The sequence below is a fragment of the Alternaria arborescens genome (assembly GCF_004154835.1).
Source record: "Alternaria arborescens strain FERA 675 chromosome Unknown contig_31, whole genome shotgun sequence".
Taxonomy (NCBI): Eukaryota; Fungi; Ascomycota; class Dothideomycetes; order Pleosporales; family Pleosporaceae; genus Alternaria; species Alternaria arborescens.
The window spans coordinates 15,434-30,912 of NW_021167886.1; the positions used below are offsets into that span (position 1 = coordinate 15,434).

Consider the following 15,479-nt stretch of genomic DNA (forward strand, 5'->3'; position numbering starts at 1 on the left):
TCACTGTAGCCGGCGCCAGCAGTCTAGTTCTTTTTCATTCACATTGCACCTTATTTGTTGGCTTCGACATTATCGTTCCCTTTATCTACAACCTCGTTCTCGGACATTTCGGACATCTCGGACATCTCGTCTTCACAGTCTGAGAGCTCGCAGCGACGGGGGAAACTACATCAGCGTAGGAATGGTAGTCGGCCTCGACGAACTCGTAACTGGCAACGAGTTCATGGTCTTCGAGAAAGTCTTCATCCTCGATGCCGGTTGGGTCATCACCGAGCGCATTCTTACACGATGCCTTTGGGAGCTCGGTGATGCTGTTCTTTTCTTCGTGGCTATCGTTTGCATGCTGAGTGGAAGACACCATGGAAGGAAAAGGTCAAGTATTGAAGTGACTTGCTAGAGAGTGCCGCGTTATTCTACTACACTCCTGGGCCAGAATTCGTTGAGGTCGAGGCCGCAATGAACTGACTGGTCTTAGGTGCTGGTGCTGCTACGAGCTGACGACGTAAACGCCTTCATGCTAGTGTAGTCGCGCTTTTACAACTGAGCAGGCAACAAGAGACCCCTGCTGATCTTTGCCACTGATGAAGCATTTGTATCTACTTCACTATAATCAACGCGAGGTACTCCTGCTGGCCGCAGAGGACGTGCGCGAGCTTCGCATCAGCCACTTCTTTACCGCGTGCAAGCGCAGTACCGGTAGACTAGACGTGAGCTTTAGTCATAGTGAAGAACACATCAACAGCTTTGAGAACGAATCTCTTCTGTGGCGCGGAATAGTCGATCATATCTTGATCCTGATTAAATTAATGGCAGTTTATAAATGTTGCTGTTATGCAAAGTGTCACCTCTTAACAACTATAACCTCGATGATATCCCCTCGTACTCACTCAACTCCTTCTTGTCGCAATTCCTTGGGCTCTCACCAAATTCCTTACCCTTGCGACAGGATAGTTCCTCCGCGTTCTTCCACTTCCAAGCAGTATCCTTCTCTTCGCCATTACTCTTACCAGATAGCACATTGCACATGTAGTTGCCAGCGACGGGAAGGAACCTAACGAAGACGTCAGTATCGCAGTCTGCTGCGCGACACGAGACATAGGTCTAAAGTCACTTACTTGTATGAATGAAAGCTACCACCGACTGCAAGGTATAGATTAGCGAGCTGTTGATGAGGATGCTGGCACATGAGCCAGTCTTCTGTGGGTGTGACGGCATCGTAGCAAATTCGCCAGCGGTCTGGTTGTCTGCTGCGCGTCCACTCTGGCATGGCGTTGTGAATTATCTGTGCACTTTCGTGCTTTAGCTTCTCCGGAACATCGTTTTGGTTCCTCCGTGATGGCATGGTGATGGTATATCCAGAAGGTGTTGTGACCCTGTTGACGATCTCCGTCTTGAGATCATTGATTTTCAGCGTCCGGTTCGGCTGCGAAGGTGGGATGATGTCGACTTCTCCACCAATGACGATCACGGGGACTTCTTCGTCGATCATGCCTTGGGTATCTTGTTCGTTCAGTGTGTAGTACGCAGAGACACGTCCGACAGCAGTGACTTGGCGCTCGATGCGATCCTGCTCTTGGATCTTCAAAGCGTCTTCAATTGGTGACATCAGAGAGCTGGTCCATGCTCCTGCTGCTAACACGATCTTGTCGGCTCTGAGAATCTGGCCATCTCTCAACTTGACACCAGCGACGCGGCTTTTGTCGGCACTAAGTAATAAGTCTTGCACTTCCCCGGTTACTCGTTTGACACCAGACTCGAGTGCAACCTTCGTAAAGCTTTGGGTTGCTCTTTCAGCATCGCACCATCCAGCTTCGGGATTGAAGTAGCCTTTGCCATATTGTTCACTCTTGATCCCTTTGGTCACAGCGTACTTGTCCAGGTCTTTAGCTGGTAAGTCCCGCGTGCAATCGCCTCCTCGCTCGCAAAACGTCTTTTTGATCGCATCTCCAAATGTACCATCTTTCTTGTCTAGAACAACCCAGCCAGTTTTGTGAAAGTGGCCTTGAACTGCAATGCTCCAAAACCAGAAATGAATAGCTTCATTTGCGAGATTGCAGTAAAGGTGCGATTCGTAGTCGGTACGGATGATGCGGTTGGTGTCGATGGCTGCCGCCTGCTTTTGACCAAGTGATGCATTGGTATTCCAGCGATCAACGATAGTTATCCGAGATGGATCCTTGTATTGTTTGCTCAAATGATACGCGGTAGACGCGCCGAAAGTACCTGCGCCTATGATAAGTACTGTGGGTTCGCGATATGACATACTGGACGAGTGATGTTGAACAAATATTAAGGTTCGCAAAGCTGTCAGTGATGTATATGATAGCGATGACGATGAGGCTTCCTGGATGGTGGATGAGACTGCTCGCACTAGTGCTGCGGGGTCTTTTGCGGATCCGATGTACCTGCCTGGCCGAAAACGTGCATTGGCTCGCACGATCGGGAACCAGAGGGAACCCCGGATACAACATCAAAACTGTTGACATCTCAACGCCGATAGCCTTTGTTGATGAGTCCAAGCCTGTTGGCAAGCGACCATGGTAGAGAGCCGCAACGCTTGACGCAAAAGCTTGTCCACATCTCCTCTTTCTCCTGATGTAAAGTGCAGATGGCCCGTAGACTACTGTTCCAAAGTCGGAAGTGCGTACACTGTTTGTTTGGGGGAAGGTAAGAACTACAACAACACAATGAAACGGCAATCCGGTAGAATTACTGAAAACAAGTAGCTACCGACAGACGGTGTGTGTCGCGTGACGCTCGCTCCAAAAGAACGTGAGATCTGTCTGTGGAGTGATGAGGGCCTATACAATAGCTCAAAGGACAGCAACACGTGCTGCATCGGTTGTATTGACTTGAGAAAGAAAATGTATCGGTAACCGAGTCAGAAACGCACTCGTTCCCGTCGCGATGGAATAGTTTGTTGCGCGATACTGAAGTTATGATGAGGGAAGTGCTTGAGGTTTGTTGGACGTACTTCCCCTGGCGGGCGGGCGCTAAATAGACCTGAGTGGTGTCATCGCTCCTGTCCAAATATAGCGACTTACTGAAAACACCAAACATTATCTATTGCACGCGTGCGAACTACCAGCAGCAATCTTGTGTACCATGGGTGCCAGTGCGAGGCATGTAGTACGAAAAGATTTTCTTTCCTTCACGCTCGACCTGAATTCCATCGCAACGTCCGATTCTCGTGTTCTTTTCCTTCGAGTGGTTTTCCGCCGCAGTTCATCGACCAGCTTTACATATTAATTTGCTCATACGCTTCACTGCAACAAGCACTTGGGGGTGCGTGCACATAGCAGTTACTCGTTTTTTCTTGAAGGAAAAGAGCTGGGTCATGGCAAAAGGGTCGAGGAAGGAAGCCAGCGGTCAACCATGGACATAGACCAGCACATCCATCAATCGCGCGTCGCGGGAGTCTGATAACTCACTCCAAGCTATTCAATGCTTTGATTGCTGGACTTTTGCCGTTCAAAATGCATTCACAACCGTTTACCTTGTCTCGAAGACACGGATTGCGACAACGAGATTCGACCCCGGAAGCGGCCTAGTGCGGGTGGCTGAATTGCTGTCACTCGGCTGACCTTCCTTGTGTGAGCGATCTCTGTTCCGTAGAGAAGTACCAACACCGCGGAGTGCAACCACGTAGTATAAAGTAAGACCTGGAAGTCGGCAGTTTAATCGTAGACCGAGTGTAGGAAGAGATCGAACATCATCCGTCAAACTATCCGCTCACCCATCAATCTCCGATTTGCCGCTGCACGATAGCACCCTGGTGACTCAATCGACAAGCCCCACCACCAAGCGTACAGTGCAGACTCAGCAACACTCAACACCAACACCACGATGCCTCCAAAGATTCATATTGTTCGCCATGCGCAAGGACAACACAACGCGACTGTAGGTGACAGGGCGGGGGGGATGATCTCTACGACATCGACGCTAATCGACCGCAGCGCGATTACAGCATTCGCGACGCTGTCCTGACCACGAAAGGCAAAGAGCAATGTCGCACACTCAGCTCGGCATTTCAGTATCATGAAGAGATAGAGACGGTGTTTGCGTCGCCCCTGCGCCGAACGATCCAGACCGCTGCGCTGAGTTTTGGTCCTGTGCTATCGCGGAAGGAGGTGCCGTTCGTGCTGTTGCCAGCCTTGCAAGAAGTCAGCAACATTGGGTGTGACGTTGGAATTGCAGATACTGCAGATGACGTGCAAAAGTTCCTACCAGAACTCTTCCCCGAAGGCGAGATCGACTTTGATATCAGCAAAGTCGACGCCTCTGCGGTGACAGCGGGCTGGAATTCCAAGGTTGGTCGATCTCCCGGTCTGACATCAACATGCATGCTTACGAACACATCCTGCAGCAAGACTATTGGGCGTATGAGAAGCGCGCCATATCGAAGCGCGCTTCTGATCTAAGGAACTGGTTGTACCAACGGCCTGAAGCGCAGGTAAGTCGACCGTCGTCCTCCTCTCAGGGATGATGTGCTAACGGAGCAGGTGATGATCGTCACTCATGGCGCATTCGCACACTTCCTGACTGAGGACTGGGAAGTCGAAGACCCGATGCTAGGTACCGCGTGGAAGAACTGTCGGTCTGCCTCTATATCTGGACCCGCATTATAGACTAACTTTTGTCCAGGTGAGCATCGCGTATTTGTCTTCACACCAGAATCGACGGCGGAAGACGCCCACGTGAGCGAGACATGGGAAAGCAGGCGAAGCAGGGGAGCCCAGGAAGTCGAGACCGACCCGCATGTAGTGGACGAATTTCTAAAAACCGCGGCGTAGTCGAGTAGTGTATGTACAGAGGCCGCGGCCTCGATAGCTTCCGACAACGGCTGTAGTATGCCGTTTGTTCGGTTCCAGTGGCGGAAGGGTCCATGAAGAGATGGAGCATCTGATGCAGTCTGCAGTAACTTGCCCGAGTGCGTTTGCGCTCGTTGCGCGGCATCCTTGGCCAGTCTCTCCCAATCTGGAGGACCACGGCTGTTCGGCAAGAGCAGGACATTCCACGGTGTCCTTTGAGGCTTCTAAGATCCTGGGGTAAGACCATAGCTATCTCCAAGCAATTCTATTCATCCCCCATATCATTGGCCGGCGCAAAGTTCGGCAATGCACTCCACAAAACCCTTGCTCCAAAGATAAGCCGCGCGGTCACGCAACGCTTGCCATCACCCATTCAGAAGCCAAGAAGCAATCCGCGCCCAGGCTCAAATCACCGAGAAGTGTCGTGCATTACCACACTCGGCGTAGTCGACGGGAAGGTTCGGGGGGGCCTCGCTCAGAGTCTGCGCCCTGTACCTGTTCGGTTAAACTCCTCAAGCCCCGCCGAGACCCGGGATGGCGCGGCCCTAAAGGCTTGTCCGCCGCTCCAATGCAGCCACACGGTCAGCCCTACGCGACGCCTCTGTCGCCATGGCACTCGTCACTGCAAACTCAGAATGCTTATCCCCCATCTCCCGGTCGTCGCGTGAGCTGAGCGGCTCTCTTATCTGCAACCCTCATGCAGGTTCCGCCGTGATGTCACCTAGTAAGGATTGAGGCGATGTCACATCAAGCACGTCCCAACGCTCACCACTCAAACACGTAAAAAAGAGAAAATTTTACGTCAACTGCGACGCACCATGTGGACCGCGTTATTACCAACGCCACTAGAGAGCGACGCTGCTGGCTGCACGCACCATACACTGGTACGATACGAGAAATGGACCGAGAGTCGCTAAGGCCCTCGATAGCCAGCTTTCGGTCAACATCGGTCGTCCAGCATGCTGGGAGCGCGCGGGGGAAGGCCGCTTGGAACATTCTATTACACATGCAGAACGTGCGGAGAGATAAGGCTCGTTGATATAAGAAACAACTGTAGCCGCTGGCGTTGAGAAAACGGCTATTGCTGTGTTACTATACTAATCCACCTCTCCTTCGGTCCCACGGTACGTCACAGAGCGTCGACATCGACCGCCGTCCTCTTCCCGCTTCCGACGACTGGACCTGTGACCTACACTGCAACTGCTGCTTTTGGTGTATCGGGCAAACTAGCTCGTCAGCAGCGCCAAACACCAAAAAGTCGCGAGTGCCCTTGGACTTCCAACTTGACCACGACTCCACCCCACCGTCAAATTCAAAATATCAATATTTGAACACCCGACATCTTCCATCATGCAGGAAGTACCTCACGCAAACGGGTTGACGACGGGCAACCCTCAGCCACAATACGCCGCTGCAGGCTCCAACGGCGTCAACACCGGCATTCCCGCTAGGCATTACGCTGCTGCACCGCCAACCTACCGTTTGGACGACCTTTCATCCGAGGGCAAGAAGAGCGATCCCGAACTCATGATGCCCGTCGACAAGACTGCTACCGTCCAGGAGGGATCTGAAAAGTTCCACCGCCTTGGCTGGAAGCAACTCACAGTATGCTTGATCGTCGAAGCCATCGCTCTTGGTTCCCTCAGTATTCCCAGCGCGTTCGCGACCCTGGGAATGGTTCCCGGTGTCATCATGTGCGTTGGTCTTGGTCTTGTCGCAATTTACACATCGTACGTTGTCGGTCAGGTTAAGATGCGCTACCCACATGTCAACCACTACTCGGACGCTGTCGAAATCATCTGGGGAAAATTCGGAAAGGAACTTACTGGTGTCATGTTTGCGCTCTTCTTGATTCTGCTCGTCGGATCGCACGCGCTTACTGGAACAATTGCCTGGATCAACATCATCGGAAACTACACCACATGCGCGCTTGTATGGGGTGTTGTATCCATGATTATCTTGTTGATCCTTGCTCTGCCACCCACTTTCCACGACTTCGCGTTCCTGGGTTACATCGACTTTATTAGTATTATTGCCGCTATCTTGATCACCATCATCGCGACTGGTATTCAGGCACACGATGCTCCTGGCGGACTTAGCGGAGTCAACTGGTCCGCGTGGCCTCAACCCGGAACTTCATTCTACGAAGCTTTCCTGGCTACCACCAACATCATCTTCGCCTACTCGTTCGCCGTCTGCCAATTCTCCTTCATGTCCGAGATGCACACACCCAAGGACTACGTCAAGTCCATCTGGGCCCTTGGTCTGATTGAGATTTTCATCTACACAATGACTGGTGCTCTCGTCTACGCTTTCGTTGGCCAGGAGGTCAAGTCACCTGCTCTTCTCTCCGCCGGTAACACTGTCTCCCGCATCGCCTTCGGTATCGCGCTCCCCGTCATCTTCATCTCCGGTTCCATCAACGGTACCGTGGTCTGCCGTTACATCATGGACCGCGTTTTCCCTACTTCGCCCATCCGATTCGTCAAGGACGCCAAGGGCTGGGGTGTCTGGGTCGGACTTATCACCGTCGTCACCGTCATTGGATGGATCATCGCTGAGGCCATTCCCTTCTTCAACGCGCTTCTTGGTCTCATCTCCTCGCTGTTCATCTCTGGTTTCACATTCTACTGGCCTGCGCTCTTCTGGTTCCAGCTGGTCAAGGAGGGCAAGTGGAATGCGAACGCCAAGAACATTTCTCTCAGTATCCTGAACGCTATCGTGTTCCTTATTGGACTTGTCGTCCTCGGTGCCGGTACCTACGCGTCTGTCGAGGATATTATTACACAGTATAACTCCGGTGCTGTAAGAAGTCCCTTCACCTGCTCCGCCCAGTCTTACGCATAGTTGCGGAGCGCAGAGGACGTGTACATCTAGCGAAAAGCCCTTAGACAGGTGCTTTGTTTTATTACGACTTATGAGTCTAGCGCCAGCATAGCGATGACCAAATCAATTTATACTTATTCAATACTATGTCTACCTTCATTGTAATGAAATGTGAACGCGCTTGAGTATGGGATTGGAAACCACTCTTGGTCGCGGACGTCATGATGAAATGTGCTCGCGTCGCGAAGAATCTTGTCGAAGTTGCACATAACAAAATCTTTGAAAGTGCTTACGATGTTCTATGTTTACATACTTACGAGACCGCCAGATAACGTATTTGCCTGCCTGAGTATTTTCTTTTTCACTTTAGAAGAATCGAAATCTTCATTCTATGAGTACGAACACTATGGAGCAGCTGCGCTGCCGACCACGAATGAGAAACAACAAAAAAGTAGGGCCTCGCTACCCTACTACCACGAATGAATTGGAACGATTGGCTTTGAAATCTTCACACTTGGAAAATGGTACGCGCCCGCACTTTCACAAGCTTATACACAATCTAGTACCGATATGGACTAGTGCACCTGCTGACGCAGCCTGCTCGCACCTGATGCTTTATTGCGTAAACGGTCCTGCACCAGGCTACAATTTAAACTACTCACTTACAGTCCGCTACATACGCGGGCTCTTAAGCATGGACAAAACTAATACTACACTTACGGCGCTTAGCCTTACGACCACCAACGCTTTGCATGCAACTACCACTAACGACACAATGCCTTCCGAGTTCATCGTCTCTGCTCTCCACGACTTCATACAGAACGAGCGCAAGACCAACTTCTCGTTTTTGTCACGGTACAGCCACTTCTATAAGCGTCAGGAAAACCTACTCGTGGTTTCTCGGGCAAACATCGAAGATATCGAAGCCGTTCGTAGGGCCACTGTGTGCGATGCGATAACTGACTACGATGACTGGTATACCTTTATCGAGCCGCGGCGATCCGACGGCTTTGCCCGCACCGTCGCGATTTTGGGGCCGCCTGGAAGCAACGGACCAGTACACGTCGATGATCTCAGGGTCGTTGAGTTTGGTAAGAAGAACATGAACGAATGCGGAGCAGTAGCCTGGATACGTGATACATACTGTACCGCTGCCGACGACATGTACGTGATGAGATTTTCCAAGATGCAATACGACGAGCAGAATTTATGGTGGCAAGGCACCGATCAGGCTTTCCGGCTGTTGGCATTGCCTCTGGAGATGCGCGAAGCCATCTACCTGCAAATAATCGGTCCGGTCGTTGTTCCCGATATGATTGTACAGCCTGATATGCAGAAGAAGCTTGTTCTTGGAAAAGGCCATTCATTCGAGGATCGTAGTCGCGTAGGGCGCCGGGTCGACCCTGATATACAGCGCCCAAATATGGCTATCATGCGCATCTGCAAACAAGTCAACGAAGAAGCGACGACAGTCGCCAACCGCGATACCATCAAGCGGTTCACACGGCTTCGCGCGCCAATCGGCCCTCAAAAGTCGACGACTGATATCTGGCACAACCTCCCATTTGTGTCAATGCCGGTCAACTTCCTTCGAAAATTACAGCTCGAGATGTGCGCAAAAGATTACCTAGAGTTTTGCGGCATTCGTCCACTCCCAGGACAACCGCTGCATCAATCTGTTACCTTTCCGTTCACTCTATCCTCTCTGAACTCACTCCAGAACCTCGACACAATCGATTTCCGCTTCATAGGCCCCGAGCACAGCCTCGCCGAATGTCCTTGGAAAGGTCCGCACTCCTGCCAGAAGAAGTGGATAGACCTCTTCTTCGTCGCTGCCTGGGACGCTTTGAACATGCTCAAGGGCTCCAAAGGAGTTAAGTATAGCATGAGTGGATGTATAAAGAACTCTGCGCGGCACTATTGGACTCGGCTTCTCAACGACAGGAGCGTCGACCATACGGCTGGTGTCAAGGCGATGGAAAGACACATGCAAGCGACTATGACGAACGATGCGAGTCTAGAGTGCGAATGCACGAATCCTTGTATAGGTGGGGGTGGGTTGTTCCAGGTTGAGCCATTTGAATTGAGGTTGATTGAGGGGTTACAGGCGGAGTTGGATAGGGCGTATTGGGATTTTGAGGATTAGGCGGTTACGAAGGTGGATGAGACATGATGCGAGGCATTTCCTGTTATTGTTGTCATCTGGCACACACTGCAATTAGATTTGACGCGTTCTAACAAGTTAGCAGTAAGACGAGTGTGATTGGTATCGATTCTCGGACGAGAGTGCATTCATAAGATGGTGATATGCTACGTCATGCTCTAGTCTCAACAGGGTAAGTGCAATCGCGCTGTCACGTGTGGCGTCAGAAGCTTCGGGTGGCCTAAACACTTCCGCTTTCGACTCTCGTTCATCCTTCGCTCGTCTAAACCATGATTGTCTGCACACAAATTTCTTTCCTTTAGCATTTCGTTGCATATACTGATAACTTTTTCTTATACCAATGAATTATGCTCTTCTGCTCGCAAAGCAAAATCTGGAAGACGAGTGCAAGTGTCTTCGCAGCAGGTTGAGCTCAATGTGTCGACGTGCCTTCCCTCGACACGAACTCAACATTGCGCATCATGCGCTTTCTTGCGATGCACTGCCTCATCTACGACAAGCGTGTCGCCGTCGTCTCTAACAGAAAGCGACGCGTTTTGCGAGCTCGAAAGCGCAGCAAAACCGAGAACCGCCAATTGGTAGACAATCCACAAAGCCACCTACAAGGTCTGATCGGATACTCCCAATAATTCTTCAATCTCTGCCTGAGAAATGCGTTGCAGCTTGCCGATGGCCAGACCAGCGCACAGCTCTCGGAGATGTTTACCTTCTGAGTTGCAGTCCTGATAGCCGCAGCATAACGGGTATATGGTGGTTGCACGAACGCGCCGTCAAGAAGCGTTACTGGCTGGTGTTCTCAAGACGATTGTTGGTTTCGCCCTTTTATCCGATCTGGACGGTTTCAAGTGGCCGTCAAAGAACCATGGCCTCGAGAGCGCATCAATCAGCTCTTACCTTAACGAGGCAGCCGCAGTCTGCATTAAAACTCTGCTCGCATCCTTGCGCCATTGCCTTTATCGGACGTGGGAGTGTTGCGCAGGCACACACACACACACACACACACATATATATATATATATATACGACCAACAGTTGCGTTGGCGTTTCAAATGCTGTGCCGTCCTGCGTTTTAAGGACCGGTCAACATCGCTTGCATGCCGGCGGAGGAGAATATCAGCCAATGACCGTCTATCTTTACCTATCACAGCCACACAGTAACTGGCTCACCGTTCCTGTGAAGCTCGTGCTTCCTTCTAGAAACAAGGATTGCACGCATCAATCACGCATACGTACAAGGCGACGTTCCCGAGGCCAATCAGCCTGGGAGACGTGCAGGAGATGCAGCGACGGAGCGAGGTGGCAAATATGTGGGAAGCTTACTTGAGTAAATGCTCAACAGGGACCGTGCAACATCACTACACTTGGAGAAGTGAAGACGATGCTTTGACCATCGTGCATGCGTCAACTGAGGACGCCGGGCGTAGGGCCACACTGCGTTGTGCATGGAAGAACCTACACAATGTTTTGTGGGAGAGAACCTTGCTGCGTCCGCTGCCATATGGGCTGTGTTCGCAGCAGGATCGGGACACCAAGCAGTAGGAAATTCAGACGACACCGCCGTGCTTGCGATGACTGCGCGGTTCAAAGACGACACCAAACCGCTACCGGCGCTTGCAGCGCTCCATTACACATTTATCCGGGTGGTAGTTTTGTGGCGCTGTTCGCTAATTTGCTGACCGCAGCTCTTTTGTGGTGCCAGCCTGTGCAGTCTTGTACCACTTCGATAACGCAGAACCCTGATGGGCGTCTCTTATCGATTTGTAAGGGAAAAAAGATTGCAAGACTGAGAGTTTATGGTGACCTTCCGAGCATCGCTTCCTGCTTCACATGTCGCCTCGGCTCTAAGAGATGGGCTGAAGTTTTCTGATCACCGATGAAGAGTCCAGGAAAAGATGCCTATCGCTGTAGACATCAGCGGAATTTAATCTCCCGAACTGCTTCCCCTGAGCAAACTTGATTCTGGGCCACGCAGCAACTGATCTTGCACGTTGACATATCTCGCTAACGTTGGACGCATTTTACCTTCACTCTTGTCGTTGAGACTATGCTGTTGGCTTGCTTGGAAAAGAGAGAAGGCTCTGGCTGGCAAATTATTGCTAACTCCCAACATACTAGTGACCTGTGGTACTGCGCGTCCCCGCATCCTGGAATTTTGGGGTCCGCATACAATTGCGACGGTGTGAAGATACGTCGCACGCGTCAGGCCTGTGCCATCGAAACTTTGCGTCTTAGCTTTATTCGGGGTGCTCTCTCTCCGACTCGGCCTGTATCTATCCCAGGTACGCCTTGGCGCCGACCGGGAGGAATGCCTTGTTCAAGCGTTGTCCCGAGGCAGCGATGAGATTGCGTACGCAAAGTGCACGCGACGACCAACAAAGTTCTTGGTGCTGCAGAATGACGAGGAGAAAGTACGAGAAAAAGAAAGCAAAAGCGTAGATTGCTGCAGCGCATAGACCTACTACCAGATGACAAAAGTCCATTCCTGCCAGGCACGTCCTTCGGATGTACAGTCCAATAGATTCGTTTACATCGTTTGGCGCGCTTGTGTATTCCCGACTCGTTGTGAAAACGCCCAAGGAAAAAATGTAAGATTACATCTATTGCAGAACTTAGCGTGGTAACAATGAGCAAACGAGACGAATCTTGTTGGTAGGCCCTGACTAGTGACGCGGTAAGACACCTGCAGAGAGCTGGAGGGCTGCAGCCCCGCGCTTGCCGCTACGCCCACCATTTGAGGCCCACGCGTTCTTTGCTCAAGTTTTTGTCAGCGCACGTAGTATGCACATGCAAGGAGTAAAGACTCCCAGCATCTGATGATGTAGAAGCAGTGCATGGCGAGATTTCAGCCCCCCAATCGCATGCGTTTCTCCTGCAGCGCTCTGCCGGTGAAGGTCTGAAACTGCAGCCACATTTTCGCCAAACGCGGTTCGGCAACATCACCACCTCCGGCTATGGGGACTGACGGGCGTCTCTCTATCGCGAAAGATCCCAGATTCTATGCATGAGCCCTACCCATCGTACCTGAAACGAATCTCCGTCTTTACATCGGACGTAACGCTCCCTGCCAATCGACTAGGCTCGGTAAGCAGCAACATAGGTCGCCAAAGCTCCACTACACAATACGCAATGGCCAAGCGCTCGTTCGGGAAAAGGGTATGTGCCTTGGTCGTGAGGCTTCAACGTGGTCACGAAAATGGCCACTGGGATACTCATAAGTATGCTATGGACGCGTATGCGCATTTCCCTCTTGCTCGTTCTGCGGATATACTGATTTGCATACGCAAGCTGGAAAGGTCTCTCGCCAACCACGTTCTCACCTTGCACATCAACTCTCCATCTACGCCTTGAACATCCGGCCACTACTCGACAGCTACCTCTTCTCAGCGCTTCCATCCGAACGATAAACCATATAAAGCGAGGCACCCGCCACACGAAGCTCACCATCAAACGTTCACTCAGACTTCCTGATTCGCAACACCACACTTGACGACAGCCCAACTGCTTGACCTTTACGCCCAGCCACGTCCAAGCTTCATACAAAGCATCTACCTCGGTGTAAGATGTCTCGCAATAGTAAGCCAGCCTATCATGCCGTCTCCACCTCCGATCCCACTCCTTCCCATTACCGATTTGCAGCGCCTCACTGTGGCGCAACATACTTCCTGGAGCCTAGCCTTCTATCTCAGCCGCACCATCAACCAATGACGGTTTGGCTTCCTCGATCGCTCTGCTGACCCACCTGTTCCTAGCCCATCCTTACGCTGTCAAGCTCCCGTCCCGTCGCTCACTCGCTTTTATCGGCATCCCGGATCATCGCGACGCGCTTGCCGTATACTTTCGCTGGGTGCGACAACGATACTATCGCGCAGAAGGTGTAATGCGTGCAGATTTGGCTTCCTCCGTGGAGTCAGTGGCCAGTTCATGCGACGCATCCAGTGGGGATGATGAAAGCGACTTTGCGCAGCCTCGCACGAGGTTCCAACGCGATACCAAAATGCTTAGCATCGATCTACTAAGCATTGGTGCGAGGTTTGAAGATGAAGGTATCGCGCTCGCGTACCCTGGCGAGATCGATGTTCGTGGCTGAGGGGTTTTCGCTTGAGGAGTTCAGTGAGGGGTACACGAGTATATGACGAATCTGCGTTCTGGGGCCGCCAACTTTGGCAGCCATTGAGTTCCATGTTTGAATCGCGGGTAGACTCTAGCTATTTGTATAACACTTGTACGATATTGAAATGTTGAAGGTATCATTACAGACATCATCTGTGGTATGCAAGCCTTCCAGTAGTGGGAGGCAGTGCAATAGAGGCGTTTCTGCGTGGAGCGATGCGTTGGTGAAATGTGCTGCGGCTGAAGCCTGGGCATTCTCACCCGCCCTGCACCAACCCTCTTTCTCTCTTTCCTGTACCATGTTCTTGTAGCCTTGCGACACAAAACGCTCCTATCGCGAGACCCCAACAACCCTTTACAAAGCGCATATGCCAGACTAGACGGCGCCGAACGCATACACGTGCTGAAAACACGCAATTATGGACGAAGCCACGCTGCTGGACGAGGCTATGCTAGCCTGGTTCCCTCCCTTGGGTACAGTTGAGCTCTCCACGCGGTCGACTTTCACGGAAACCGATCTGAGAAATATCTCTGACTTGCTACACCGGAGCGGCAAGCCCTCATGGAGTCGCATTCCCCGCATATATACCACGCTTCGGCTCATCGACGAGCTAGACGTTATCGATTCGTTCCTAAGCTGTGGCATCAGCGATCTGTCGTTACCATTCAGCCAGAGAACATTGCCAGGACAACTCAAAGACCAGTCATCCCGGGTCCGGTTCCTCGAAGTTCAGTCTAAAGTTCTCACGAAAGCGCTTGACCTGGAGAGGGAGAGGGGCAAGCATCGCCATTTCTCCAATCCAGATGATCTTCCGTTCAAAAAGATCGCTGAACTTGGGAAAGGAGGATATGGCTTTGTCGACAAAGTTCTCAGTACCGTCACCTACCGAGAATATGCTCGTAAGCTCATTCCTAGGGGTCGCACATTCCGTCAAGATCGAGATCTATTACGCGATTTCGAGAATGAGTTACAAGTGCTCAAGAAGTTGTCACACCAGCACATTGTCAGGTTGATAGGAAGCTATACAGATCCACGGTAAGACAAAGTGATTTACTCTCTGTGGGCTATAATTAACATGTACCAGTTATGTTGGTGTCCTCATGGATCCTGTCGCCGATTGCAACCTCAAAGTTCTACTGAACGCTCACCCTTTGTCGTCGGATACCCGTTCACTTGTTCGAACCTTCTACGGGTGTCTTGCTTCTGCTGTTCTCTACCTTCACGAGAACAAACTGAGACACAAAGATATCAAACCCGAGGTGGGAAACATATTGAAGAACCCTGAGTCTGGCTACTAATCTGTCATCCAGAATGTGCTAGTAAAATCTCACCACGTATACCTTACCGACTTCGGCACCACCTTAGACTGGTCGGATACCGGACATGATACTACGACTGGACTTGCATCCGGATTGACGCTACGATACTCTGCTCCAGAAGTCGCCACCAATCAACCCCGGAATACATCAGCAGACATTTGGTCTTTAGGATGTGTCTTTCTTGAGATTTGGACAGAGCTTTGCGATCACTCCACATCAGAACTCAAGTCGTTCATGGAAGACCAAGG

General features: G+C 51.3%; 5 protein-coding genes across 5 annotated transcripts; 4 read left to right on the plus strand and 1 right to left on the minus strand.

The window, feature by feature from the left end:
• Positions 1–855: 855 nt before the first annotated feature.
• Positions 856–2,263, minus strand: AA0111_g9954 (hypothetical protein; the record flags this gene model as incomplete). Its single annotated transcript, XM_028656571.1, has 2 exons — positions 856–1,051; positions 1,116–2,263. The coding sequence occupies 2 exons, from the start codon at positions 2,261–2,263 to the stop codon at positions 856–858; spliced, it is 1,344 nt and encodes a 447-aa protein (XP_028502367.1).
• Positions 2,264–3,846: 1,583 nt separating this feature from the next.
• Positions 3,847–4,793, plus strand: AA0111_g9955 (hypothetical protein; the record flags this gene model as incomplete). Its single annotated transcript, XM_028656572.1, has 5 exons — positions 3,847–3,900; positions 3,957–4,310; positions 4,367–4,453; positions 4,503–4,593; positions 4,645–4,793. The coding sequence occupies 5 exons, from the start codon at positions 3,847–3,849 to the stop codon at positions 4,791–4,793; spliced, it is 735 nt and encodes a 244-aa protein (XP_028502461.1).
• A 1,368-nt stretch (positions 4,794–6,161) lies between these two features.
• On the plus strand, positions 6,162–7,658 carry AA0111_g9956 (N amino acid transport system protein; the record flags this gene model as incomplete). The annotated part of the gene is made up of 1 exon (XM_028656573.1): positions 6,162–7,658. One exon carries the CDS (start codon positions 6,162–6,164, stop codon positions 7,656–7,658), a length of 1,497 nt encoding a protein of 498 aa, XP_028502366.1.
• Positions 7,659–8,412: 754 nt separating this feature from the next.
• Positions 8,413–9,783, plus strand: AA0111_g9957 (hypothetical protein; the record flags this gene model as incomplete). The annotated part of the gene is made up of 1 exon (XM_028656574.1): positions 8,413–9,783. One exon carries the CDS (start codon positions 8,413–8,415, stop codon positions 9,781–9,783), a length of 1,371 nt encoding a protein of 456 aa, XP_028502365.1.
• A 4,547-nt stretch (positions 9,784–14,330) lies between these two features.
• AA0111_g9958 (hypothetical protein) lies at positions 14,331–15,210 on the plus strand (the record flags this gene model as incomplete). The annotated part of the gene is made up of 2 exons (XM_028656575.1): positions 14,331–14,947; positions 14,997–15,210. 2 exons carry the CDS (start codon positions 14,331–14,333, stop codon positions 15,208–15,210), a joined length of 831 nt encoding a protein of 276 aa, XP_028502420.1.
• Positions 15,211–15,479: the final 269 nt, after the last annotated feature.